Source organism: Mchenga conophoros, linkage group LG7, assembly GCF_057382185.1.
Source record: "Mchenga conophoros isolate Kocher_MC1m ecotype Shallow Benthic linkage group LG7, M_conophoros_male_GT1.1, whole genome shotgun sequence".
Taxonomy (NCBI): domain Eukaryota; kingdom Metazoa; phylum Chordata; class Actinopteri; order Cichliformes; family Cichlidae; genus Mchenga; species Mchenga conophoros.
The window spans coordinates 15,062,972-15,090,542 of NC_140532.1; the positions used below are offsets into that span (position 1 = coordinate 15,062,972).

The 27,571-nt window shown below is 40.1% G+C and overlaps 2 protein-coding genes and 1 non-coding gene across 8 annotated transcripts; 1 reads left to right on the forward strand and 2 right to left on the reverse strand.

Annotated features, from left to right (window-relative positions):
- Positions 1-356: 356 nt before the first annotated feature.
- Positions 357-19,635, forward strand: gas2a (growth arrest-specific 2a). Of its 4 annotated transcripts, none has more exons than XM_085282410.1 (10): positions 358-592; positions 2,672-2,735; positions 4,879-5,029; positions 7,770-7,900; positions 10,601-10,742; positions 11,637-11,657; positions 11,994-12,057; positions 12,174-12,384; positions 12,471-12,578; positions 18,072-19,635. In XM_085282410.1, exons 3-10 carry the CDS (start codon positions 4,885-4,887, stop codon positions 18,279-18,281), a joined length of 1,032 nt encoding a protein of 343 aa, XP_085138536.1. In that variant the 5' UTR covers positions 358-592; positions 2,672-2,735; positions 4,879-4,884; the 3' UTR covers positions 18,282-19,635. The 4 variants fall into 4 exon arrangements, with proteins under 4 accessions (XP_085138538.1, XP_085138536.1, XP_085138539.1 ...); XM_085282411.1 differs by lacking the exon at positions 358-592 and adding an exon at positions 625-2,559; XM_085282412.1 differs by lacking the exon at positions 2,672-2,735 and having other exon boundaries at positions 357-592.
- A 702-nt stretch (positions 19,636-20,337) lies between these two features.
- Positions 20,338-20,424, reverse strand: trnay-gua (transfer RNA tyrosine (anticodon GUA)). The gene is given in 2 exon segments: positions 20,338-20,373; positions 20,388-20,424. It is a non-coding gene; the product is annotated as a tRNA-Tyr (tRNA).
- Positions 20,425-21,314: 890 nt separating this feature from the next.
- On the reverse strand, positions 21,315-27,120 carry svip (small VCP interacting protein). 3 transcript variants are annotated; one of them, XM_085282416.1, is made up of 6 exons: positions 26,824-27,120; positions 26,466-26,529; positions 26,144-26,194; positions 25,639-25,679; positions 25,081-25,197; positions 22,792-22,808 (listed from the first exon to the last, which is right to left on the reverse strand). In XM_085282416.1, the coding sequence occupies exons 1-5, from the start codon at positions 26,844-26,846 to the stop codon at positions 25,116-25,118; spliced, it is 261 nt and encodes an 86-aa protein (XP_085138542.1). In that variant the 5' UTR covers positions 26,847-27,120; the 3' UTR covers positions 22,792-22,808; positions 25,081-25,115. The 3 variants fall into 3 exon arrangements, with proteins under 3 accessions (XP_085138541.1, XP_085138542.1, XP_085138543.1); XM_085282415.1 differs by lacking the exon at positions 25,639-25,679 and having other exon boundaries at positions 21,315-22,808; positions 26,824-27,099; XM_085282417.1 differs by lacking the exon at positions 22,792-22,808 and having other exon boundaries at positions 26,466-27,110.
- Between the last annotated feature and the right edge of the window lie 451 nt (positions 27,121-27,571).

A 27,571-nucleotide genomic window follows, 5' to 3' on the forward strand; every position in this document is an offset into this window, starting at 1 on the left:
TGTGCTTACGTGTATTTATTATATGGATTACACACACATTTACATTAAAAAGCATCATAAGGGTGTTCTGACTAGGAAGACTACACCTGAAACACGTAATTAATGTATTAATAATGATCGTCATTCATTATTTCAATTTATTCTCAAATGCAAGATAGTGTCAAATTACGCCTAAATGAACCAGTCTTGATATAATAACAATGCGACTAGATGGATCAAACAGCACAGTTGCACACACAGACAAAAACTTTACATCAAAGCGTTTGGAAGAATAGAAACTCAGGCCAGAAAAAAATGTTACAGAGGGAACACAAAGAAGAGGCAGTGCCAACACGACCAAACTTTCCTCCCATCATCATAATCAGCAGCAGCAGCGTAGCCTGCTGTGAGTGAGTATATGTGTGCGCGCGTATGCGTGTGCTTGTGCAGTCAGCTTGTGCAGCGAGAAAGATCACCCCGGTACACACTGGTTTGTGATTTTGGAGGCTAACCTGTGGGTCGGTGCACCACTGTGAAAAGCATGAAAATTGGGAACCAGCATCTCACAGGACGAGTGAGAGGAAGGAGCGCACCAGCGAGCTGAACCCTCAGGGTGAGCACACACGAGAAGCTTTTCATTCAGGACATTTTTCGCTACTTTTACACTGTTGCTGTATGACTGTCAGACTATTCATACTTGCATTTCTGTTTTAGGTTTAGATCATTTTTAGAAAGTACCCTTTGCAATCTCTTCCTTTTGTGTGCTTTGCAGAACAATACCATCTAATGAAACTCATTTAACAGTTGAGGGGGGCTTGGTTGAATCTTACTTCTTGACAGTTGACAGGAAGGTGCTTGCCTTTTTACTCCTTTCAGAGTTAACACCAGACATCTGTAATTAAACGGAATATCATATATTTTGTGTACTAGCTGCTCTCAGTCACTTCATTGGTTTTTAATTAGCAGGCGCTCTGCTGGATTTGAGTCATAACTCATCAAGCGTCCTCCCTTGGACCTATTTCAAGAGTGGTAAATTGTCTGTTGTGGGCGCTTTATTTGTGACAGCTGTAAAGAAGGAGACAACCTAAAAAGCCTTATTGCAGTTGTAAATGAAGTGAGAGGCCAATACAGTTCTACCCAAAACCAAGCCCTGGCACCAAATTCAGAGAAACTATAAAAATAGCTCATTTTATCTGTTTTCTTGACATACAGTCAGCCTGAACTTTGGTTTGTTGACAGTTCAAATGTTTCCTTAATCAAAGGTCTGAGGTTGCATATTCCATTATGAAATCATTTCATTTGTAAGACTTAAGTGCAGATTCCCATACAGACAGTGTGCTTCATTGACTGTAGCACCTCAAGCAATCTGATACCTGAACACAACAGATTACTTGTCAGCAGTAGAAACATGCTGAGTGTCCTTATTTAGATGGACAAATCAACCTCCAGATCGGCTAACTGTTGTAGTGGAGGAGGGCACGCAGGGCAAAGAGGGTTACGAGGACAGAGCCGCTCTTGTACTTTCTAATGTGATTCATCATTCAAAATTCCCATCCATATGCCTTTCCCGAAGCAATCTGCAGCCAACCGTGGCACATTAGCATGGCTTTAGTGAAGTCACGAGATGACTCAGGATGAATGTAAATTTTGTATTTCTATATATTTTTTTTTAATGTTTTGGGTTGAAAAGTGGGATCTCTTTGTGAATGCACAAAGCCTAGCATTCGATCATGAACCAGATTCTTAAAATACACGCAGTTTAGCAGAGTGCAGGCTGCTGAAGCAAAACATGTCAGGAAACAGTATGGTGAGAGGAACCAGGTATGTTTTACAACAGCTGGCCGGGGCTATTTTCTTGGGGAAAAAATGGTGAAAATTGAGCTCGATGTTTGTTTACGATCTAGTCAAGAACAATAAAACTGAACCAAGGTTGACATGAAGATTTATTGAACAGAGACTAGTATGTGCGAATTCAAACAAAGCAAGAAAATTGTAGTGAATTTTAAGTTAATTTAAAGTGACATGTGAGAAGACACATAAGAATCTTTCAGAAAGTTTTTATACCATACAGCTTTAATAAGGAAAATGTACAATAACAATACGTAAAATAGCAGCTTGATGCATTGCCCACTGACGCAGCACAGGGAATGAGCTTGTTAAGCTCTTGCACTGGGAGACATGAGACATCCTAGTGCCCTTGTTCTGTCTGTCAGCCTTCACCAGTGGACATGGGAATGTAGCACCTGTGTGTGAGCGCCGAGCTCCAGACTTTTGTGTGTGTATGCAAGCGAGTAGAAGTTGCCTTCTCAAAGATCTGACAGCCTTGGTCGGACATCAAGGTCCTGATGTCCAGTTTTGCATCACGGTGCCATTTAGTTGCAGCCAACTCCAGACGGACCTTGAAATGTTACACAGCTTTAAAGGTCAGATTCCTCATATCGTGCTGCACTCACTCAGTATTCACAGGAAATTTTCATCCACCGCGTGCTTTGAACTACTTGTTCGTGGCAGCTTCCTTGTTTAAATAAGCTCTTCTTGCAATTTGCATCCGATATCCTGTTTTTATTTGCGTGCCAGAGGGTATGTGAAATGTTCCTGCTTGGAGGAAGCGGTGGAGGCAAAACCTTTAAAATGCAACAACAAGATTTCAAGAATGTGAATTCTCTTCAAGTAACTTTCTGTTTCTTTAAAGAACCCCGGACAAAGAACTTTACCAGAAAAAAGGAGAACAAAGTCACTTCATCATTGGCTGTTAGGTAAGCTGTAATGATACCAGACTTAAGATGTCTGTTCTGTATGTAACAGAGAAAAGACATTTTGCTCATATCTTATTTGTTATTTTAAAATAGAAACTCTTGAGTACTTTGGGAGCCTTTAAATCCCCGTTATGCCACTACCTCTATGCTCTAAAGGTTGGGGTGTCTCCTTTCTGTCTGCATTGCATCGTTTTTCTATGTCAGAGTACTTTAGAGAACAGATTGACGCTTGCAGTGCTGCTGATGTGCCCTGTTACACAGCTCAGGTCTTGCATCTGGTGCCCAGTTGTTTTGTCAGGCACTCACTCTTCTCCACCGCAAATCCGTTAATGGAGTGACACTGGACTGATATCTGAAAGATTTTCATATTGCAGCTAATGCGGTGCACCCTTGGCGCACTGTAGCCTGGTATTGGAAAAGACTGGGCCAAATGCTAATTTACTCAGTGACTTCACTTTCAAGGAAATAAGCAGCAGTTAAATATTGTTCCAAGTACTGATGTCAAATGCAATCTGTCCATCAACCTGTAACGCAAGACCTGCTGCACTGTTGACTGTGATGGGCTGATATGCACCGCTGGATAGACTGCTTAATAGATGGCAGAGTAATTTGAAGGAGCTCTTTGTTGGTTGAATAAAAGTCCTACTGTACCAGTCTGGCTGGTATAAAAGTGTCTCTTGTCCAAAGAAGGGGTGGAAAGAAATGGTGCTCTCTAATGTCATCAGGTTTATTGTAATCCATACCAGGATTTTGACCAGGAGAACAAAGCTGCTCTCCTTTCCTGTTTCAGCTTGCTCCTCCTCTGCCCCTTTTGTGAATATGCAACATGAATGATAGCTAATACAGAAGAATTTTATTGTGAGGATCCGTTTAGATCACGAGTATAAAACACACACATGTTCAGAGGTTCCTTCTGTTATCGTGACATATCATGACCGCTGTAACCAACTTTGTTTAAGCTTTCAAAAGAGCTGCACAATATTTGGAGGATGCTAACTAGAGCTGAAATGACGGATTAGTATATTTCCAGAAAATGTGTAACTACTTTGAAGGTAAATGAACCTCTGGTTTAAGGTTATTACATATGAGAATTCTCCGATTCACTCTGTTTTGCATCACTGTCAACTGAATGGGTATAACACTGGGAATTTCTCTTTTTGTTTTTTGTTTTTTTCCTTTTTGATATCAAATGAATTGAAGAAGCCCTTTCCTAGAGTGTACCCCAGCTCTTGCCCTGTGACAGCTGAGATAGGTTCCAGCCCACCTCCTGGCAACTCTAAATTGAATTAAGTGATGCATTGCATCACCTAATTATTCCCTGGAGAGAGTAATTCCTCGCAGTACTTGTTACATTACTTTAGCATTACTCAGAAACATTGCCTGAGATGAATTGTCCCATTTACCAGTTAATAGTATCAACCTTGAACTACAGTGCCACACACTGGCATGAATCCCTATCCTAGTGAGGACACAGGATCTTTCTTTTATTGTTTAAGTATTAACACAAAGCTAACAGCAAAGTTGAAAATCAGCTCATTGTGCAGATAACTGAAGAACCTTTGTAATCTAAGTAATGCTGACTGTGAAGTGTGCAGGAGTGGGTCTGCGTTACAGTGTGATCAGGGGACTTGGTTGGAGGGAATGTCTTGGACTCTTTGTCATGTTCTTTGAGCCATTCCTGAGCCGTTTTTGCCATTTGATGAGGTACATCGTCCCGCTGGGGGAGGCTGCTGCTGATGTCTGGCAGAGTTTTTCCAGTTCTTTCCAGCTGAACGCTGCTTTTTAACAATATGATCAATGTTTTTTTCACTTCACCACTTAATGGTTTTAATGTTGGGGCTCATGTATGTATATACATACATACATGGGTGCATACTCAAACATATGCATGTATAGAGAAGAACATGATGGTTTTGTTGCCTGCTACAACAACAAAGCATTTATTAGCAGGACTTAGATGGAGTCCAATTAATATGCTGAGGTATCTGGATAATATGTACCTCCTTTATTAATGTTTTGAAGATCTGCTATACTGCACACTGGAGCTGCACATTGTGTCTGCTTGCATAATATTACAGATATCTTACATGTTCATGAATTCTATATCATTGGACTGTCTTAACCTTCTCCTGCTGATGAATAGGGAACCATGTGCAGTTCCCTGAGCCCCAAACAGCCCAGCGGGCCCGGCCTGACAGACATGCAGCAGTACCAACAGTGGCTTTCCAGTCGACATGAGGCCAGCCTGCTGCCTATGAAGGAAGACCTGGCCCTGTGGCTCACTAATATTCTTGGTAAGTCACACTAACGAGCAAGAAACACATGCTATTAACAGTGAGGATTTATTACCACGAGTTATAGTTTATAACATGGTTTAATTCGCTAAGCAAAGCGAATTTAATTCAGTTATATTTATATAGGGCCAAATCATAACAACAATCGCCTTGAGGAGTAGTAATACTATTACATATATAAAGTTACAGTTATATTCCTGAACTGTGGTTAAAATGTGTTTTAAATCATTCATTTCTCAGATGTTTTGCTAGCTGTGCGAAATAAAATAAATTTAAAAAATCAGGGTGTGGTTTGTAGATTCATTGGATACACAGGCTTAGAAATAGCTTGGCTTTGAAAAAATCCTGCACATTTCATTGCTTTGTGTCTAAAATTAACTCGACTGGTCTTTGCTGATGTAAACACCTCTGCAGGGGATTGTGATCAATCCGCACCTCATTACAAACTATTTTAAAGTCCCCAGATTGTGTGGACCTGTTCCAGTTGCAACGCTCTTTCATAGATTTACTTTAAATGAATAATGGACACCATTAACTGTTCTTAAATAATGCACAGTGGGTGGGAGCATCAGCACTGTGCAAGGATGTGGTTGCATAATAAACAATTCTCTGCGCTGTACTTCTTTAACAGCGCAGCCACAAAACAAAAGCACAGTGCACTTTGATCTGATTTGAATGGGTGTGTATGAATGAGTTTTGTATGGTTTTTTTGTTGTTGTTTCTTTTTGTTTGTTCCTAGAGCCAGGGAAAAATTTGTATTAAACATGGATATCATTAGTGAAATACCTTAGAGAAACACCTACAGTCATTTCCATGATGTTTTCTTAAGCATTCTTGCACCAATGACTCACCAGAGTCAGCTCATAAATATTCTTACAAAGGCTGCCACCAGAGTAAGAATTATGTATTTGTTAGTTGGGTTTCAGAGATGTAAACTGTCTGTTAACCAGTGTTTCATCAGAATTTTAAATTTGTTAGAGTCAAGTTCTCAAAATTTCAATGACTGAGTGCTAATGAGGAAGCCAGTGTATGAGTGAACACACAAAAATACACACATGCAGCACGTTTACTCTAGCTTTTGTCATAAGTATGTTGGTTTGTGTTTGTAATTATCATGTTTGTACTGCTTTTAGGTTATTAACAAGGTTGCACCTATATGTTAGAAGAGATAAGTATGAACTGCTTGATTGTTTCTTGTTACACAAAACCAAGGGCCTCCGCTGGCCCTGGTGCTAAACGCTTCATAGACTGTGCTTTTTGTTTAAAATATGCTTAAGAACTACTGTATGTGTTATGACTGGGAGTTACTCCTGGATGCATATAACAGACACTTTTCAAACCAACTATAAGGTTCCTGAGACTCTCTCATGTCTGTGTGTAAACAACTTAAAACAACTTCAGTGTCTTCCGCGTTATCTCTGGCTGTGTGTGTGTTTGCACTGGAACCAGCTGAGCCAGAAAGCCATGGAACTAAAGGGTTCAGAAGCAGGAGCATGCAAGTGTTTCCAGTGAATAAACACTACAGAATTAATTTGTTGGTTTAGGCCAAGTTCTGTATTTGCTCAGTATTTTTTTTTATTCTGTGAAACAAGATGCTGACATCCTTGATTACAGTTTCAGGTGAGACCTGCCGTGTGGCCCGCTGCCGTGTGGGAGGAATATGTTTGGTTATACTGATGAGTCATTGTTGTCAAAGCGGTAACAGCTTGGCTCGTATTGTTTTCACTTCCCGAGTCTGTCTTTTTGTCTGTCATCATGGCAAAATGTGCTCCTCAAGACACTTACTTAAGCAGGAACTACCACAAAGGTGGTTTAAAGCACTTGGCAGGTGTTTATGTTTGTCTTTGTGCATTTGTCTGTGGACAGTTGTTCAGTTGTTTAGCAGTGCAAGAAAAACCCAAGAAACTTAACAGGTGTTTAATTGTAGTTTTAATGCAAGGAGAAGGCTGAGTTTGCAAACGGTCAGAGCTCACTGATCCTAATATATTCCCAGTGTAAGATGATCTCAAGTCAGATTGAAGGAACTGGGCAACTCGTATGATTAAATATTTAATTTTACTATACTTCTATTGGAGCCCGGTGAAAGATATTTTCCTCTCACAGCGTGGAACGAGGGTCGTACGAGTAGAGTATAAGACTCACTGAGTGTTTCTCAAGATTTCAATCTCTCTTTTCTGGGCTCAATTGCAACATTTGGAACTCATTAAACATTGAACCCCTAAACCCCTCCTCCAATAAGAAAGAGAAAAGGGATAAAAAAAAATATCTCCAGTTTCTTTCCACAGACACCCCCCTGCCACCACCTCCTATTTCACGATGATCTAACTAAGAAAGAATGGTCCTCTGGAAGTCAGTCAACTGGACACCACATGTTGATCACCAACGTAGCTCTGCAAATGCACAGGATAATGAGGCATTACTGTGTACAAACAGATGCCACGTTTTTTTTGGATTTTTTTATGCATCCCCGTAGTTGCCATCCCACGGTGTGTGACCAGGAAATCCCCCAGATCCTCTCAAATCATGTTGTACTATTTCAGCTTTTGGCTCCTCCAGAGCCGCCACAAACCCGGCAGCAAAAGCGACGCTCGGTCATTAAAACGGTTTTAGGAATCAACAGCACTGCGTCAGGTTTGACCGCAACTCGGAGTGAAGTGGAGATTAAATTTTATTTCCTTACGCTATATGTATATTTTTTAAACTTGTGGCGCTGCTCTTTCTTTATGTGTCTCCTGCTCAGGTCTGGAAATCACTGCTGAGAGCTTCATGGACCGCTTAGACAATGGCTTCCTGTTGTGCCAGCTGGCTGAGACACTGCAGGAGAAGTTCAGGCAGAGTAATGGAGATCTGCCTACCCTTGGCAACAGCAAGGTACAGAGAGACTGCAATAGTCCTGTGTGATACAGATTACAGTGAAAACACTAATCTGAAAGTTAAATCTTGGCTGAAAATCTTCCCAGACTATCAGCTTGAACGATTTCACAGAGCATTGTTCCTGAGTATGAAAACATCATCTGAGCAGACACTTATTAGGTCAGATTGACTGACAGTCACTATTTAAAACCACTTCCACATGTAATGGTCTTTTTCACATCTAAATACAAAAGGATATCCCAACACAACATTTGGAAAGTAGCACAGAGGCAGAAAGACGCTCTTGATGACTGCGCCCGTGAATTCCTACTTTGCAAAGAACTCCACAATTTTAGAAAGAAGTGCACATAAAGTGGGATGGGGGGATGGGGGCCTCTTGCCTTCAACAGGGCAAAAAAGAAAAAAAAATAAGGCTAGCAAGGACACGTTAACTGATGGGGCCCCACATCCCCTGTGAGATTTGGGAGAACAGCATTAAACGTTCTTTTCTTGTGAGCCTTGACTGAGGATTTAATGAATTTCATTAAAACGGGTGCCTTGAGAGTGGTTACCTGTAATTTCACCCAATCAGTCTGTCCAGATGTATATTTATGGGGTTGGTGACTAAAACAACAAAAACAACTAGGCAAAAGAAAAATGTTTCTATTTATGCCCCATATATTATAAAAACCCCATGGATACATCCTCAAAAGTTCAAAAATATATGTTAAAAGATGGATATTTACCTTCAGTATCTGTTTATTGCAGATATTTAAATGCTGAAGTGACAGCTGGTCTCAGTGGCATGCAGCAAAAACTGTGATTGGGTCATGTTCGTGCCTCTGTTCGGAAGGCAAGAAGTAAAAGATGTTTGTTGGTCCTTCAGTGAGAGTTGTTGATGTTTGCACTGAAGCATTACTGTGCTGATGTCAGTGGGTCTCCTGATCTCAGTGTGAGCGCAGCAGCACAGATGTGAGGAAATACTTGAGGTCAATGACCGTGAGACAGCAGAGGAGCTGCCGAAATAGAGGAGTCTATTGATTGTGAATGCCAACAGAGGGAGAGAGAGAGTCCTTGGATAGGCTTTAAAATGAAACAAAGCTGCATTATGATATTGTGCAGCGAGCGTGATTCGATTCTGTTTGTCTGAATTAAGGGTTTTCATTAAAAGATTAACCGTGTTATTCATGTCTGATACACAGTATGTCATCCAATGAGTCTTTATGCTTGTCGTGGCATTTGATCAGCTCTAGTTGTTTGCTATCAGATTTCACCACTTAAAAGAGGACATCCATCTGTGTTCAAGCCCTGTTATAAGTCGATGTGGTGTGTGAAGTGGGCCTGTGACTACAGCACAGGGGTACCATCAATCACACTTTGCAGATGCTGTGCTCCAGACGTCTTCCCATGTGTTTATATCAATCAGTATTAAGTCCAGATGAGCAAAGGTTGTTTTTGTTCTTGTCATAACACTTTGACAGGCTGATTTTTGTACAGTCATTTCAATAACTGGGGGAACTTATTGCTATAGCACTGAAATTTTAAGCAAAAGTGCAATGTTCAAGACTTGGTTTCGGCAGGAGAGTGAGATGAGAAGATCAAACATCGTAAATAAGTAGCATTGACCAAAAGGGATTTTTTTTACAGGGAAAGGAAGGGCCATGAAGCTAGACGCAGCTGCTGGTTATCTCAGCAGAAAGGCTTGGAGAGGAAAAAGTAGCCCGGCTCTGTACAAAGTTCATGAAATCTGTCCGCTTGCACCCATAAAGCACACCACATATTTGCTTAACCAGTGCAAAAACAGAGATGTCAGTCGAAGACAGTTCAACCTCCAACTAACATATGTGATAATAGCATAATCTTCTCATCTACCTCTTAAAGTAAGAAAGTACCAAGTAAATGTATTTTTAAAGTGTCAAACTGCTCATCTCGTGTGTGCATGTTGAGGTATTTAAATTCTTTGAATGAAATAATTTGATTATAGCTGTCGTTGCTCATTTCAAGCATAGCAGTTCCTTTTCCTTATTATTATTCCCATATGTTTAAAGATAATCTTTTCCAGAAGTCCCCTACCTCCTGTGCAATCATTAGACATTCAAAGGTGCAGATCATTTGGCAGCCAAGGCAGAAATAATAATACATTCATCTGATTGTTAGATGAAAAAAAAAAAAAACAACCTTGGCAAAGTTGAATATTTATCCGGGAATGCAAAGTCATTTAACACAAAAGATCCCCTAAAAAAAAAGTCAAAAGGAGAGTCTGGAATGAAAAGAAAAATACCCACAAAAGCTTGCATATTTCCAGCATGAGCTCATTCCACCTTTCTCAAAGCACAGACACACATATCCTGTATAAAACCACAGCAAAGCGCATAAATCTCCCCGAACAGACCGTGTGGGGGCTGAAACCCATAAGCATGTCATTTGAGCCCAAATCATAGACAGCCTGGTAAAGTAGCACAGGTTTTCAAACCCGTCATTTCTCATATTGATCTCAATGGGAAGGGTTCTTGATCCTGGGCTGAAATCAGAGCCTCAGCAGACATCAGTGTAGATGTAGATAATGTGGCTCTGTGTTTTGGTGGAGCTCTGGGTATTGGTTCGAACAAGTCACTCTGGAGGACTTTTGTCCTTTCTTTGTTAAACTGCAGAATAAGATGTTTAAATCCGATCTTGTTTAAGTGAAAGTAAGGGGGTTCTTCTCTGTGTCTGTGACAGAGAATTCCCAATCGGAGGATACCGTGTCGGCGGAGCGCTCCATCCGGCTCCTTCTTTGCACGGGACAACACAGCCAACTTCCTGGCCTGGTGTCGTGAGGTCGGAGTTGGAGAAACATGTCTGTTTGAGTCAGAGGGTTTAGGTGAGTCTGTTTTTATTTCTCACCCTGCGAAAATGTCAAGATGTAGGACAGACCGGGTACATAAACAGGCATCACTTTCCTCACAAAGATTCAGTTCTCTCAGGCTTTGGTTATCCCTGGCACTGCTGGGGCAGTGGGCTCAGATTTCTATCTTCTGTGAATGGCCTGATTGTACAGGTACAGTGACATGCAGGTTGGCCTGCTTCCCTCTCCTCCCCTCTGAGGATTAGAAGCCTCACATCACCAGACCGAGCCTCACCTTCTTTGACGTGCTCAAAAAGCTCACAGTCCGGGTAGCACAGTGATGGGAGCAGCTCTACCTGACAATAAGGGAATCTCAGACAATGCACTCATGCACAAAACATCTAAAGTAAAACTACAGGAGCGTGGACATAAAGGTGTGAGATGGTGAGAAAGTAGGCCAACAGTATGCAAATGTTTTCCTCAGCGCACAGTAGGGATATTTTTCTCTCTTCCTCATTCGCTCTCTCAGTGTTTATCTGTGTCTTTCTGATCTTTCGCAGAGCTTTCTTGCACGTTATTTCACTGCAGTGTCCTTGCAGCAAAGATATGCCCGGACTGAAATATTTCCCTCATAATCAGATGTGCCCCTGACAAGAGCACAAATACGCAGAATAGTCATAAATTCTTGCCATATTTTTGACTAAAAGGTTGATCAGCCATTGCTAAAAATATTCAAGCTATGTAAATCATTTCTGGATTCCAGGATATACACACACGCAGTGAGCTAGCTGCAGTGAGCTATAATCGCCTTCGAATCCAGTGGACATGTGATTGTAATAAAATGCTTCAGTGAACAATCCAGCTGACGAATGTCTTTTTTTTCTTTCTTTCCTTCCCTCTTACTTTCTCTGGATGGATTTGTCAGTTCAGCAGTAGGTGTAACAACATCAGGTTTGCTATCACGCAGTGGATATATTCTTTCTATATTGCATGGTGTGGTGTGTCACATTATTCATGCTTTGTGTGTCCACAGTCTGGTTTGATCTATTATTTGCCGTGGTTACCGTTACCCTCTGAAGTGGTTAAAATGAACATGTGAGCAGTATTCTTTCCATTTGGTTTGGGATGAACAGGATTAGAGAGGACCATGTGATTGCATGAAGTTCATAAGCTTGTTTTTATGTCCATTTCACCATCACACAGCCACTCATTCTCATTCATCACCTTCATCCAGATACAGTACAGTATTTTAATCACCAAATCCTAAAAGGTGATCTCTTTTTGCAGTTCTTCATAAGCAGCCACGAGAAGTCTGCCTTTGTCTTTTAGAGCTGGGCCGGATAGCATCACGGTATGCTCTTGGTTTTTACATTTTCCTCCTTGATTGTCTAGATTTTCCTGTGTATGTCTTTGGATTGTTTTGCAAATCCTTTCATAATTTCCGTGTCTCTTTTATTCCTCATCTAGGTACAATGTGGAGCCTCCTGGCCTTATAAAACTGGAGAAAGAGATTGAGCAAGAAGAGAAAGCGCCTCTACCTCCTCCGTCACCTGTATCTCCAGCTCAGCCTGTCCCTCCATCACCCTCTTCATCTCCTTCCCCATCCCCTTCCCCATCCCCAACTCCTACCAAAGTGACTTCTATCAAAAAAAGCACAGGGAAGCTTTTGGATGATGCCGTAAGTTAGCAAGTGTTCACCTCTGTTTGCTGTTTCTACTTAACTTATCAGAGGAAAAACATCAATGTTTGTTTTTGTCAAAACAGGTAAGACATATCGCCAATGATCCACCTTGCAGATGTGCAAATAAGTTCTGTGTAGAGAGACAGTCGCAGGGTCGATATCGTGTTGGGGAGAAGATGCTCTTTATTCGGGTGAGTGTGTTACAGTATTGTACAAAAGTCCTCGTTTCTTTGTATTTTGCTTCCAAGGAGCCAGACTTTCTTGGATTTTTTAAAAGCAGTCTTGAGGAATACTTCTCCAGGCTTTTTGCAAGTCTTTCCAAGTTTTTCTTTGGATATTGGCTGTTTTTTCCCTCATTTTGAGTCCAGTCCTTGTACCCGACCAGTTTCAGGAGAATGTTTTTTTGGTTTGTTATGCCACTTAACACTAACCTATGACTCATTGAAGCATAAAAAACGCACATAACTCAAAAGATGGCCCAGTCTTGCGTCTGCACGCGACAGAGACCTTAGCAAATCGTCTATCTTTAGGCACCTTGTTATTAGCAGTCTGTCACAAAAACATAATTTGTCCCCATTTCTTTCGTTGCATCCAGGAAAATGTCACCATTTTACATGAATAAAATAGTATTTTTGCAACAACAAAGTGATTCCCAAAGAGCTATTAGCCAAACACTTGACATGTGGTGTGCAATATGTCCTTAAAATTTTTGAGGAAAATGGACAAATAGAGGAGAAATGAAGTTGCAGGCCTAAGAAAAATATCTAGAGCATATGAACAGGTTCTGAAAGTCCCGTCCTTAAGAAATGGGGGGGGGGAAAAATCCACCAAAGACCTGAGGCAGGACCTGAGCTGATTCATCCACTATTCACTGCAGCCGCATCAGAGATACTCTCAGCGGAAGGGTGGCTAATTCTTAAGAATAGAATAGAATGCCTTTATTGTCACTATACAGTTGTACAATGAGATACAGAGGAAGGGAATCAGGGAAAAATGGCTGTGGTATGCCACAAAACTGAACTGAAAATCAAAATCATCAATATGTATGGGGCAGGTCACAAGAGAGATACAACTACAGCAATCTTAAAAACACAGTGATTGCTTGGGGGTGCATTTCAGCCAGTGGTGTTGGGGATCTTGTTAAAGTGGATGGAATTATGAACACAAAAAGGTACTGTCAGATTTTGATCTACCAAGCAATACCACCTGGAAAGCATTTGACTGACAGTTTCAGTTTCATTTTTCAGCATAACAATGATCCCAAATACACTGTCAGTGCAGTAAAAGGATGCAATCAGTCAAGGATTGGCCTTGCCAGAGCTCGGCCTCAACATTATTCAGGCAGCTTGGGATCATCTTGACAGAGAATCCAAGAAACGGTGGCCAATATCCAGATAAAATCTTTGGATGTCCTTCAAGAAGACTGCTTAAATAAATTTATAAAAAGCTTCCCTAAGAGAGTTGAGGCTGTGTTGTAGTATAAACGTAGTCATACCAAATACTGACCTTCAATCATGTTAGACTTGTACAAACTCTGTTTTTGCCTTATATATTCTATTTTCAATGTTTCCTATTTTCCTTGCAAAATATAAGGAAATGTGTGATGGCTCAAGATTTTTGCACAGTACTGTATATAATAATTAACATAATCGTTTTTTCACTTGTATCACTTTCATATGAGGTTATCAAATTATCAGGTTTTGGATATTAGCATAAAACTGTTCAGTGGAAAAAGTCTATTGTTGGGAAGGCCCCAATGGACATAGTTCTTTACTGGTGAGCTTATCCTTAAGCTTAGTTTTCAGGTCACTGTTCTGAATGTTTCACATTCAGTTTGCTATTATTACACTGTTATGCACTACTATAAAGTCTCAGTCCAAATAATAATGAAGACATTAGTCCCAGCACTGAAGCTTCAGAGGCAAATATTACACATTATACAATAATGACTCTATGAAATCATTGTTCAAATAAAGTAAATCATACATTACATTGTAACCTTCTTTTACAAACTGGCAAAAAGAGTAAATAGTCTATTTCTAGCAGTGGAAAATGACAGTAACCGTTTACTTATTTTTTAATTATTCCATTCATTTTATTTTCATTCCACTTTGCGGTTTGTAACAATAACGTCTCACATTGCAAAGCAAACTCTTTTTCCAGTCGTATAGCAGATATGTGGGGCTGGTTTTGGCATGAAGGTCATCCATTGTGTCTACAAATGGCCTTTGCCTTGACAATGTTTACTTTCATTTGCTGTAAAGAGAAAGCAACATCCACACATTTACCTATGATCTCACAACCAACTTACCACTTGGAATACGTCTGACCCAGAACTGGCTGTTGTACTAACATAATCACACACAATCAGTCTTTAAGCTCAGGAAATGTTACTCAGCTTTCTCTGAGTGGAGAGATAAAGGCGATTCGTGAAAGATAAATGGAGAATAACAGATCGGAGAAGTAGCATCTCTCCCCTTGGGATCCTGGTTACTTGGCAACCCACAACCGGGATTTACACCTCCAAAGATGTGATTCATGCTGGCGGTATGTGTACATTAGCAAAAGGGAGTTTACTCTTGGATGTCCTCTGCTGTTTGTCCATTGTATTGCAACTACTAATAGTTAGTAGTTGGTTTTTAAAAAACAAACCAAAAAAGTCTTAAACAAAAATGGGGAAAAAAGCTTCAGGACAAGCAGCAGAGGATGAATATATACCGTATAGTATATAAATGGGCAGCCATACTGAAAAATAGCTAAATTATAACAACATTATTAAACATCCGTTACCATGTGTCATCGTGGATACTAGTCACACCTTCAGTATGTGCGATACTGCTTAGGATGACAAACAAAGCAAGTGTTAAGCCTCTGTTCCTCTGTCTCCCAGCCAGCACTCTTCATGCTGAACATGCTTTAATTAAAATTCCTCACATGGCTTTCCCCCCCCCAGCAGCTGGGTCGACTGAAAAGGCATGAATACAGTAAGCCCAGTCACTGTCTGTAGGCAGCTGGGAGCAAGGACAGCAGTGACGTGCAGCAGATCTCACTTCACAATAATCTGGGCCGCTGGAGAGGCTGACCTTCTGCTGGAATAAATGAGCTAGTTGTAGCTTGAATGAGAGAGCAGAAAAACACCAGAGTGGTTTTGTGAGAAGTGCTGTCCCAGCTCAGCCCCGGGCCTCTGCCCTTCTCTGGCCTACTGAGAAGGGTTTGGAGTCCAGCAAGGGTCTCGTCCCAAAGCAGCGTGATTGAAAACCCCTCTGCATCACACAGGTCCATTAAATCCACAATCACAAAGCCTGAGGCCTGGTGCTGATGATTGGATCTACTGCCCTGCTCCTGCCCTCACGATTGATTCATTTAAGAGGCCTATAAATGTTGTATGTTATGCTGCTGCAGGGCAAGAAGCGTCATATCTGGCCAAACTGAGGTGACAATTGCATGATGTAATTTGCCCTTTTTAACTATGTATTGTTTTCCTATTTGTCTGAATCATTTTTGAGTTGAGTAAATAATCTTTATAATAACTTGTTTTGGATTTACTCTTCTTCAGATAGGGCCATTCAGCAAACAAGCTTGTTTCCTCAGAGGTGTAATGGTGTGTTAATGAGGTAGAGGGGCAAAAAGCCTCCATAGCAAGGCAGACATGTTTTATGTGTGCAGCCTCTGGGGAATGCAGGCTTCTGATCATCGAATATACCAGCGCCTTTTATTTCGTCTCTTTATTATAACCGGTGACGTTGCCATGGTAGCCAACCTTGGGAATGTGCCCTGATGTGGCAGGTGGCATCGTTTTCAAGCAAATGTTGTAGAAAAGGGATAGGAAAAAAAAAAAACACTGCATGTGTCTGTTTAACCAGACATATAATTTAAGGTTTTATGCTTTTTAGTGATGAAATCACCTGAATATTTATTAGCTATCCTAGTAGGTTGGGAAGTTGATCTTCCAGCTTGTCAACTCAGACCCATAAAATGTTCAGTGTTACCAGAAGATATCCCATTAACACTGCAGATTGTATGCAAATTCATGTGTATGAATTATCAGTCAACAAAATTGTACGATGAAATTGGGGTGGCTGTGGTTAAGGAGTTAGAGCGGGCAGCTATTGAAAGATTGGTGCTTCTCTGGCTGCTACAGCCTGCATACCAAACTATCTTTGGGCAACATGCTGAACACACAGTTGGTCCAAATGTGTTCATCACAGTGTGGTAAATAGAAAGCATTTAGACGTAGAAAAATGTGCTTGCACGGATGTGTATGTGTAGGAAACATGTTAAATAAAGTGCCGTGAGTGCTCCAGTAGAGTAGAAAAGGGATATATAAGAACCAGTCCATTTACCATATAAAAGTGAACATCTGTAAATTTTTCGGTAATGCTGATGTTTGTTTAGAGTCAGTGATGTAAATGTGTCAGACTTAGCCACATAGGCTAATTTTCCTCAGCATTCCTTGGCAGGTTGATTATATTTACAGACATGCTTCAACTTAACTTCCATTCATATTTATTGCCTGATTATCTATGTCCCACCTGGACACCAGTGGGGCCTACCCCGCAGTTTGAGAACTACTGGGCTAAGCTATCACTTATTGATTAACCTGTAGACTTTATGGGTGGTGTAATTGGGAAAGTAACAGTAATAAAACAATAGAACACCACTCACCAAAACTGAAGCACAAACCTCTTGGATGTTAATAAAGTTGCTGCACCTCAACCCTGCTGTACAATCATTAAGTGGGTAATTAGCTAAAAAAAAAAAAAACAGCCTGTAAAAGTGTCTGCTTCTGCTCTGAAGTTGTAAATTGTAACATGGGTGTCAAAGAACACTAACTTGTTTTGGAGCCAGTATTAAGCACCCATTCAAATTCAACAAACTGCCCAATAACAATAGAAGTTAGAACTGGAAGACCTTGTCTATTAGCTAATGCTGGCAAGCTTGGTTTGCTTGTTACATATACTCTAGGGGGACTACACACCGACACGTCTTAATTAGTGCACAATTAGCAGAAGGTACAGTAACAGAACAAACAAAAATTCCCACTTGACAAACATCAGTGTTCTCTTGACTTTTATTCTACCACCAACAGCTATTTGTCATTGCATTTTTTGCATGACAAAATATATATGACCCAGTAGATAATCCTCAGACTTATTTGAGGGAATGTCTCATTAATTAATAATTTCTCATACCGACCATAAGGTCCCACTCAGAAGGAATTTTAATAACCTAATCCTTTGATGTTTCCTGTAGCACCATCATCATCAAAAACTGGAAATTTTAATGGGCCTAGTTTATCATCAAATGCCTGCTACTAACAGAAGCATTTGTGTTTAGGGCTACTTTTATTTTTATATGAGCATAAGGTCAAAGCAGTGCTGCATCTGCACACAGTCTCATCACTGTTAGAGTTAAGAAATAAGAGTTTCTTAGTAATCAATTCACCTAGACGTTAGGGCAGCAGGGTTGATAAAGAATCCCTCCAGGGATACCAACCACTTTTGGGACACCCACATCAATCAACAAGCTTTGACATCAAAGCCGCGCTTACATGTTCGTTCAGCTAAAACCCAAAGCTTCAATCAGGGTAATGACATTAGTCCTATAGAAGGGTTCACCCACATCTATTAAAGCACCCCTTCTGACACACCAGCATCACAACATAATCCTATTTTCTTCCGCAGATGCTGCACAATAAGCACGTGATGGTGCGAGTCGGTGGAGGCTGGGAGACCTTTGAGAGCTACCTGCTGAAACATGACCCATGCCGCATGCTCCAGATTTCCAGGGTGGAGGGCAAGATATCCCCTATAAGCAGCAAGTCCCCTAATATCAAGGACCTCAGCCCTGACAGCTACCTGGTGGTGGCAGCGCACTACCGCAGCAAAAAGTGAAGACACGAGACTGAAAAAAATTCCATTAATAAAAGGACAGATTGACTTCGTGCTATTTTTTACTGTGTAGAGAAGGGGGCGTAGCTATGCAACATATCCCTGTTCTCATGAAGTAAATATTAAAGCTGTAGTGCAACACCATTCACAGAAAGCACATTTTTCTCATAGTGATGATTTTGTTTTGTTGGTTAAAGGTCATTCTTGGGTGTTTTCATTTGATTGGGCCTGGACACATGTTAGTAGGCCTCTGGGTGTTATTTACTTTTACATAACAGCAAACAGCTTTGAAAAACATGCTCATTATTATCGTAACAGTATAATTGGTTTCATAATTAGTGCAAGGGAAGGTGTAGATTTTCTTGAGATTTGAGATTTTCCTGTTTTTATTGCATCTGAAGCAATATCACATATGGTAGGTAGAACACTTTCATCTTTTAGCTCCTCATATAAATATCTGTATTTGTACAAGGTAAAAACACAAGTTGTTTTTTTACATGAAATGAAATGGGTGCTGGAGATGTCGGCAATTTTATGAAGCCAGTATTCCTTGGTACCTTGATGTGGATTCTATTGATTTGTCTGTGCTAGTGTTGTTTTCCCACTTTTTTTCATTTCCCATCAAACTGATCTTCTTATCTAATTTTTTAATAATACACAGACCCTATCGGGCTGTGGCTCAAATGGGATTTTATCTCCCACATTAGAAGAATTATTTAAACCCAATGAAGTTTAAATGCTTTACTTTATACATTTAAATTCTTGTAAAAACTCTCATAAAACCTAAATTTATTCACAAAATGTTATAGCTTTTTCTTTGTGCATTTCTTAGTAGGCTAAAAAAAAATAAAGCAATGCTCATATTGTTTACATTTTGCATAACTGTTCTATGCAGTACATTTATATATTAGCATTTTGATTGTATTATGCATTACTAGAATAGATCCTGTGTGTAATAATGTCTTCATCCGACAATCATATGTTCGAATCAGTTTCACTAGCTTGTGATTTATAAATAGATTTACTCATTTAAGGTCTCACGTTCTTCACTGTGTCGTATTACTGACCCCTACAGGTGGTGCAGTGATTTAAATACGATTATTATTGATTACTTTTGGGGGGTTCTTACAATGGAGAAATATCAATCACTGCATAATAACTCATGTTATATTAATTTGCTTTTATTCCTGGAGAATAAATATGTCGGTTTGGTATTATATTCACTGGTTGTGGAAAGCAACTTTCAAGCCAGATTTTAGTTGTACATTTCCAATAAATGCTGAAAAGTTGAAACTTCTCATTTTGATATTTGCACGTTGTATTTTAAATTGTTAATGAAATACTAGTTTGCTTATCACTTTAAGAGTAGGCTGCTTTTTTTGGGGGGGGGGGGGGGGGGGTTCCATATGTATAAAAACAAAATGTACGTACGTCTTTATCTGATCATCCTACAGTTACGTCCAAAAGACCCGAGCCGCCCGTCATGTGCACAGATTCGGTGAAATGTGCAAAAATAAGTGGAAATAGAGTCCATCAGGTAAAAACAGAGTTCATGCTGTTCTAATAAGACGAGGTTTTGGTTTTGTTCATTAATACTGTTTCTTTTATTTTGTGGACATCGTGTCCGGTAGGAACTAGAACTGATGTTACAGGCAGTTTGTGTGTCAGCCAAGAACACTGTGTGATTTTCAGTCCCCTCAGTAATTCATCTCCGGTTAATACTGCATTAAAATCTGGCGTTAATAAGAGGTTGCTGAAGGGCATGCCTTTTTAAAAAAAAAAAGAAATGTTACTGTTAAGTCTGGAGAGATACAGAAACATGTTGCTGTTTGCACATATGTTATAATGAGGTCTGCACAGAAGATGAAGAAGAGTCCAGGATAATATTCATAATAAAAACACAGCAACGATGATGTTGGTTTGTGACTTTGCTTATGTCTGAACATACTTATTTCAGTATACTCTGGGAGACAGAGCTAATGTTTCAATACGACACTGACCTGTAACGTTCAGGATATTTTACTGTAGTTAGACGAAAAGAAAATTGTGAAAATATGTCTCCTTCGAGCCGGATTTGAACCAGCGACCTAAGGATTTCAGCTGTGACGTCTACAGTCCTCCGCTCTACCAACTGAGCTATCGAAGGGACGCTGACAGTTAGCGTATCCATGTGTGTGGATGAGCTAACGAACACACCGGAACAATACTTCTGCGTCAGTCTACGTCATTAGTTACGCCTTAAGGCAGCGAGATTGTGAAGCGCGTGCGGTTCGGGTAGATGACGTATGTGATATTCGAAGCCACGTGAGCCGGTGTTGTGGCAAAACGTGATAATCTGTTTAAATAAAAAAAATCATTTAAAAAGTCTTTTTCAAGAGCGATCAGACCAGGAGTGCAGGATAAACTGCAACATCTATAACACAAGTTATATATTTTTAAGCGTCCAAACGGACCCGGATTGATTACAAAGTAGAAGACAGTCGTAATTACACTTAGAAAACAGGTTATTTCTTTATTTGTATAACCAGTTTTAATCCTGCTGTCTGCAGACTATTTATCAAAAGGATATTAGACACCCGTGGTGTGTCAAAAAGTAATCATCTGACCAAAAGTGATTTCCGGTATTTGCCAAAAAGTGATTATCCGTATTTAAACAGCTGTAAATGATTTGTTGGCCAATAATATGTGAAACAATGTCAAATGCATCCCTCATGAATGATATCAAGTCATTTGGAGCCACAAACAACATTCCTGTGACAAAGTAGAAGATACTATCAGTCTATTTAGCAACACAAGCAAAGATACATTTAAAAAAAAGAGGCACAGACAACATTAAACAAAATCCTTAAATATAAAGAAATTGGGGGTGGCTCAAGACTTTGCACATCTCTGGCTACACCTGAACGACTCTAGACACATCACAAACTGTAAATATTAATATTTGCTTATATTTTTGTCAACTATATTAACAGTGAAACTCTACCACTAAGTATTACCTCTAAAACTGTGATTCTACGCATGAAATTGACACAAGGGTAGCAGAAATGTGATTTATTGTAGCAAATAACATTGGCTAGATTTCTTCTACAAAATGACAAGAGCACCAGAAGCATTTAAGGAAGGCTGTAAGAAACGCACTCAGCCAAGTAAGTCAAAGAAAATATCTTAAAACATCCGTTTTCTCCTTCATATTCCTTCAGTCTCGTTTCCATTGTAGTGGACTTGAACCTTCGAACGAAAGTGAGCATATTGGCTGATGGTGTGCAAATAAGTGTGTAACAAAAGCTTCAGTTGTAGTATGGCAATTCACAAACATTTCTCATTTAGATTAAGCAGCCATTCCATCCGTGTTTGCATACACTACAATTCAATGCAACAAACTCAAAAACTGTGCGTGATAAACAAAGTAATTTAAAAAAAGGGCTCTATTAAAGTAGGGCAAAGACTAGTGCGAAGAACTAGGGCATTCTTATTGGCTGGAGAGTGCTCTACAGTTGCTCTACATCAGGGGTGTCGAACTCCAGGCCTCGAGGGCTGGTGTCCTGCAGGTTTTGGATCTCACCCTGGGTCAACACACCTGAATCAAATGATTAGTTCATTACCAGGCCTCTGGAGAACTTCAAGACATGTTGAGGAGGTCATTTAGCCATTTAAATCAGCTGTGTTGGATCAAGGACACATCTAAAACCTGCAGGACACCGGCCCTTGATGCCTGGAGTTCGACACCTGTGCTCTACATTATTCAGCAGTATTTATTAGCTGCTGCAGTTTTTGTCAAGTATAAAGTTTGTGCTTACCAAGGAATCGCCGCATTAGATGCGCCACATAGAGTTCACCTACATTCTCAGCACAAAACACCCATTTTTCCCCCCAATACAAACACACAAAATAATGACCCCAATGTGGTCTGTGTCACTGACTCGCCTCGGTGATGAGCAAGGAGCCCATTATGAGTTGGGTAAAGATAGTCAAGTTTGCACTGTTTGCACTAGTCTTTGAGTTGCCAAATAACAGAGCCCATCACAAAGTGAGTTCATGCTAAAAAGGTATATCCAACTGTTATTGGATATACGTGGAATACTCTGACTAGGAAAACCAAACACACTGAGGGAAGCTCTGTATTAATGTACAACTGCATATTATAGCGATGTTCTTCCATGTTACCTAATGGGAGTCACTGTACTGCAACACTGTATCTAATCAATCTTCACACAAATCTCACATAATTGTGTTTGCTTGCACATTACTGTGTCACCCCTGACTCGACCAAAGGTACAAACTGGTTTGTATAACTTGGCAAATTCTGCTGTGTTTTGTGTGGAATAACTTAACTGTTTTGCACCTGACAACTGTAGACTCATAACATGACACAGATACATAACAAGCAAAGAAAAGAAAAAAAAGAAAACGAAAGAAAAAGTAAAAACGGACAGCAGTTCCAACATCTTTCAAGTCATCTTGCAGCAATACGTTATATATTTAGACATCCGAGTTCAGACTTTACCATCAGGATTTTCAGCCCACCTGCCACTACAGGAAAAAAGAAAAACACAACACAACAAATTACAACAATGTTTATCATTCACAATGATAAATAGCAATCATTGATATGAAATTATCCTCTAGAATAACCAATCACTTCAAAATACAGTCACATTTTAATTAGCTTCAAAACTATTATAAAAGTTCTTTTGCAAATGTCAAAGATTTTTCTAGTTTAATTTTTTTTAAAAAGCTGACTGGTAAAGTTCAGGCCAGAAAAAAGAACACAAACACAGACATGCTCGAAGTGGTGTTTAATGATTTCTAACCCATCTTATGGGTAACTACTAGGGGTGCAACGATACTCGTATCGATATTGAACCGTTCGATACAGTGCTTTCGGTTCGGTACGCATATGTATCGAACAATACAAAATTTTTAATTTATTTTATCAACTTTCCTTCTGACAATGCTGTCTGTGTTGAGCGCTCAGTGGATCTGCGCTCGACAGTGCAGCCTAGGCGGAGTAGTCGAATGCAGATTCACTGAGCGCAGGGCAAGCTAGCGAGACAGAAGTTAAGCTCTCCTTGCAACATGGCAAATTGAACCCCCCCCACCCTCATTCAGATGTGGCGTTTGGAACTATTTTGGTTTTCATGTGACGTATGACCCTGAAGGTAAGCGCGTCATGGACTAAAGTAAAACAGTATGTTGGATGTACCACGCAATGCTCAATTACATTGGTGGGAACTAGTGTGTTAGCGCAGTTAGCTCGTTAACGTGTTGACGCCGTCCAGCCCCATGCACGGGGCGATCCACGGTAGCTCGTTAATGGAGATTTGCCGTGTTGTGGCTTTAACGTCATTTCAACGAGATTAACGCTGACAGCGCTAGTGGGAACACAACGAATATGACTGCACATTTACTCCGACAGCATCCTAGTGCAAAGACAAGTGGAAGCAGACAAAAACAACAAGCACGCATGCTACAAACCCGAGTCATACCCGAGTCATTTAGACAGCCGTTAGCACATGATTCTCCTTATGGGGACCTGATATGTTTAATATGCTGCTGAGAATATAGCCCAGAAGAAGCGGATAGTATAGCTTTTATTTTGGAAAGAGCCATTTCTCTGTAATAAACTCTCTTTTCCAAAGATGAGTGATTCCTCAATCAGATATATTTATTTTTTTTATTACTTTGTTGTTTCAGCAACATTAAATTTAAAAACTGTACTTTTGAGTTAAAATATATATTTATAATTTTAATAAATGACAAATTAAAAAGGCATGAACATTTTTTTTTGTATCGAAAAAATATCGAACCGTGACACCAAAGTATCGAACCGAACCGTGAATTTTGTGTATCGTTGCACCCCTAGTAACTACATGCTGTGCAGCTGTGTTCAGGTTTTGCGTTTCTGCTTTATTACTTGAAGTAAAACAATGGAAACTATGCTGGTGCTGAATGTTTCTGCAGACAGGCCGGAACATAAACACCCCTGTTATCTTCTTCACTGCTGTGGTTTGGATTGACATAAACTCCATGTCAACCCAAAGTTCATATTTCAAATTCCAAATAACTCCCTGCTGTGTTTCAGACATTTTGTGCATGAATTTACGTTAAAACAATAAAAATAAATAAAAACATTCTGCAGCCTAGTGTCCCCATTCCTTTTTACCCCTTATTGAAGTGTGAATATTTTTTATGATGTTACTTGAAGATAAAGTGCATAAGCACACAGTCTAAAGAACAAAAATATATGCCAATACATAATTCAGAACTGTGTTTGATAGTGTGTTGGTCCTGTTGTTATGTTGGCTTGGTTGTGCCACTTTGTGTTCGTAGCTTTTCTAGCCTTGTGTTTTCATATCTCAGTGTTGATTAAAAAGGGCAACTTGTTCTTTTTTTAATCATATGATGTTTCAATTATTAAAGATGCAAAAAAAACTTTTTTAATGAGTTAATGAATTCAATTTAATGTAGCCCTAAAAATAAGACATGCCATAAGGACTTTTACACCTAAGATGATAAAATACAGGTATAGCTCATCTATAAGATTTATGATGCACTCAAGACAAACTTTTAAATGAGGTTCTGAAGGCAGGATGTCTCATTTTGTTGAAATATCTTTACTGAGGAGATGGGTCAAGGAGAGGTATCGGGCATGTGCAATCCTGTGTCTCTCAGTATAACCAAAGCGTTTTTTGATCACTTTGATTCCCTCTGAGTCATGAGTTTATGGCCCACCACTGCCACTATCTACAACAGATACTTCTGTTTTTAACCCGCTAAGTTTGAGGATAAACACACAACTGACCTTCAGCCCGCCACCACCACCTGACACAGAGGTGCTCATCGCTTGTTTCTCAGCTTCTTCCTGTTTTTTCCTTTTCCTTTCGACTGCTTCTGGATTTTTAACACCCCTGTACGCCGTCTGGAAAAAAGTGTGGGGTATAATCAAGTGCCAAGATGCAACAGCTTGATAATAAGTGTTTTGTTTTGTCTATATTTTCAGCATATACAAACAGTCTCAAAAGCATGCATGTGGGTTTTAATAAATTATTTTACCACAACCTTTCAGGTGCACACAAGGCTTGTTCAACCACAACCAGCGAGGGGGCATTCAACTGCCAAATAAGGCAGTTCAGCTGGAGGTTGAAGCAGCTACTTTCAGCAGTGCTGTGCTGCTCAACTGAGACGACTGTGGGTTGTTAGAGACCAGTGCTTTGACCTGCATCAGAGTGTGAACTGTCATGGTGTTGGAAGATTTAAGGATGAAAACGGTGACTGGGAGCACAAGGTTGTGGTAGTTAAGCCAATCCAGAAGACTCACCTGGCCAGGTAGAGTTTTTCACCCTGGTCCAGGTCTACTTACCTTGAGAGAACTCTAGTGCGTCTCTTTTTCAAGTGGGTTTTCTGTGCGATAAAAAATACTCACCACACTGTAAACTAACTCCACCTTTAATACTGCACTCAGTTACCAGATTACTGGGTACGTATGTGGCGCCAAAGACACAGTCCAATACATAAATACCGGTAAATAATACATTTTGTGAAGTTCAGTTTTTGGTGAAACTTTTGTTTGTTTGTTTTTTTACAGAGCTCACTTTAAGAATGGTGACTTTTATTCATATTTTAATTCTACTACCAAAAATGCACTTCTAGTGATGTTATAAAAAAGCTAAAACAAAAAACAACACAATTCAACTTCACTGCTGATTTCAATGAGTGATGGCAGAGTTCATGTTTGTACTTGTACTGAATAACACACCTCTGCTATAGCGAGCTGCACCCAGTAACCTGGTAAATGTACTACACACGTGTAACAATGTTTTAGTACTTGAAAAATGGACAATAAGACGCGACTCGTCGTAACTTACCTCTTTTTGTCTCTTTTCGGCGGCTTCAGCTAACTGTTGTCTCCGGGTCTCCTGTTGGAAACATGGGAAACTTGTGAGCTAAAGCTGTCCTCTCTGAGCTAAGCATGTTGGGCCTGAAGCATACTTATTAACATGCCGCTGTTCACATACAGTCAACGCCTCCTCTGCGTTACCTACCAGGGCCCATTGGTGTCCTAATGGTGATTAATCAAATTCACGTGGGCTCAGCTAATTCCTATATCAATTCGTACTCATTACTACTATACAGCTGACCGAATTATTGTTAAAGCTGTGTAATAACAATCATAGTAACTTAACTTACAGGATCTGGAGTGACCACAACGTCGTCCGCTGCTCCACCAAGGCACGGTAAGCACATCCCCATACTTCAGTTTTTAATTTAGGCAGTAAAAGGCAACGCTGAAAATTAGTTTTCTCTGTTTTCGTGGTGCCTAACTACAAAACTAACTAGATGGCAGGCCCGTTTATAATGCTGGGTGAGAGTTCAGGCAAATAAAATAGGAGCAGCAGCAGCTTCTATTCCCAACTACTACTACTGCTGTTGGGTCATCTGGCATAACGTTACCGTTAGCTACGGAACATTAGCATTCTAGCTAGCGGCTACCACTACAAGCCCAGCTGCGTCTCCAAGCCGCATGATAAATTACTCCTCCTCGCACCTCTTGTTTAATCGCCGCGACATTTGGAAAACAGCAGTGTGGAAGTCAGACGCCTCAGTCAAATGCTTTTTTTTCCTCCTTTGAGTTTGTTTTGGTCCGAGATCAACTGGCTGACGAGTCAGCCAAAGTATGTTCACTAGCGATAGGTTAGTAAACACTCTTTTACTGTTCGCCTCCAATAAAAACAAGAGTAACCATACTGCAATACCACCATGAAAAACACAAAAAATTTACTACTGTTTTTAACAGTTGACAGTACAGTAAGTAGTTGTAGTCTTATTTAGTTTTTACTCTCTGAATAACAATTAGGTGTAGCGGGACTTTGAACATAACTAGCTGACAAGGGGCGGATACTTCGCTTGTAGATAGGTCAGCAGCACCACCTTGTGGCGAAGAGTGGAACGAATCGAATGAGAAATACTTTATATTCTTTTGTTACAACGACAATAGTAATGATAATGATAATAATAATAATAAACCTAATAACTAATATTAACTAGCAGGTATATTTCTGCTAGATATATAAACTGTTTTATTCAAGTGATAGCAGGTGGGAGTGGAGTTGAATATGTTACAGAAAGTGCTCTGCTGCTTGTCCAGTAAGGGGTGCCGAGGGCAGTTGGGATTTTCCCTGATGGATAACAGACCTATTCTCCACCACGACAAAAGTGTCCAGTTTGCAGCCAGTCATAGACCCAACCTTCCTAATCGGTTTATGTAGTATGCTGGTGTCACCAGCTCCCCAGCA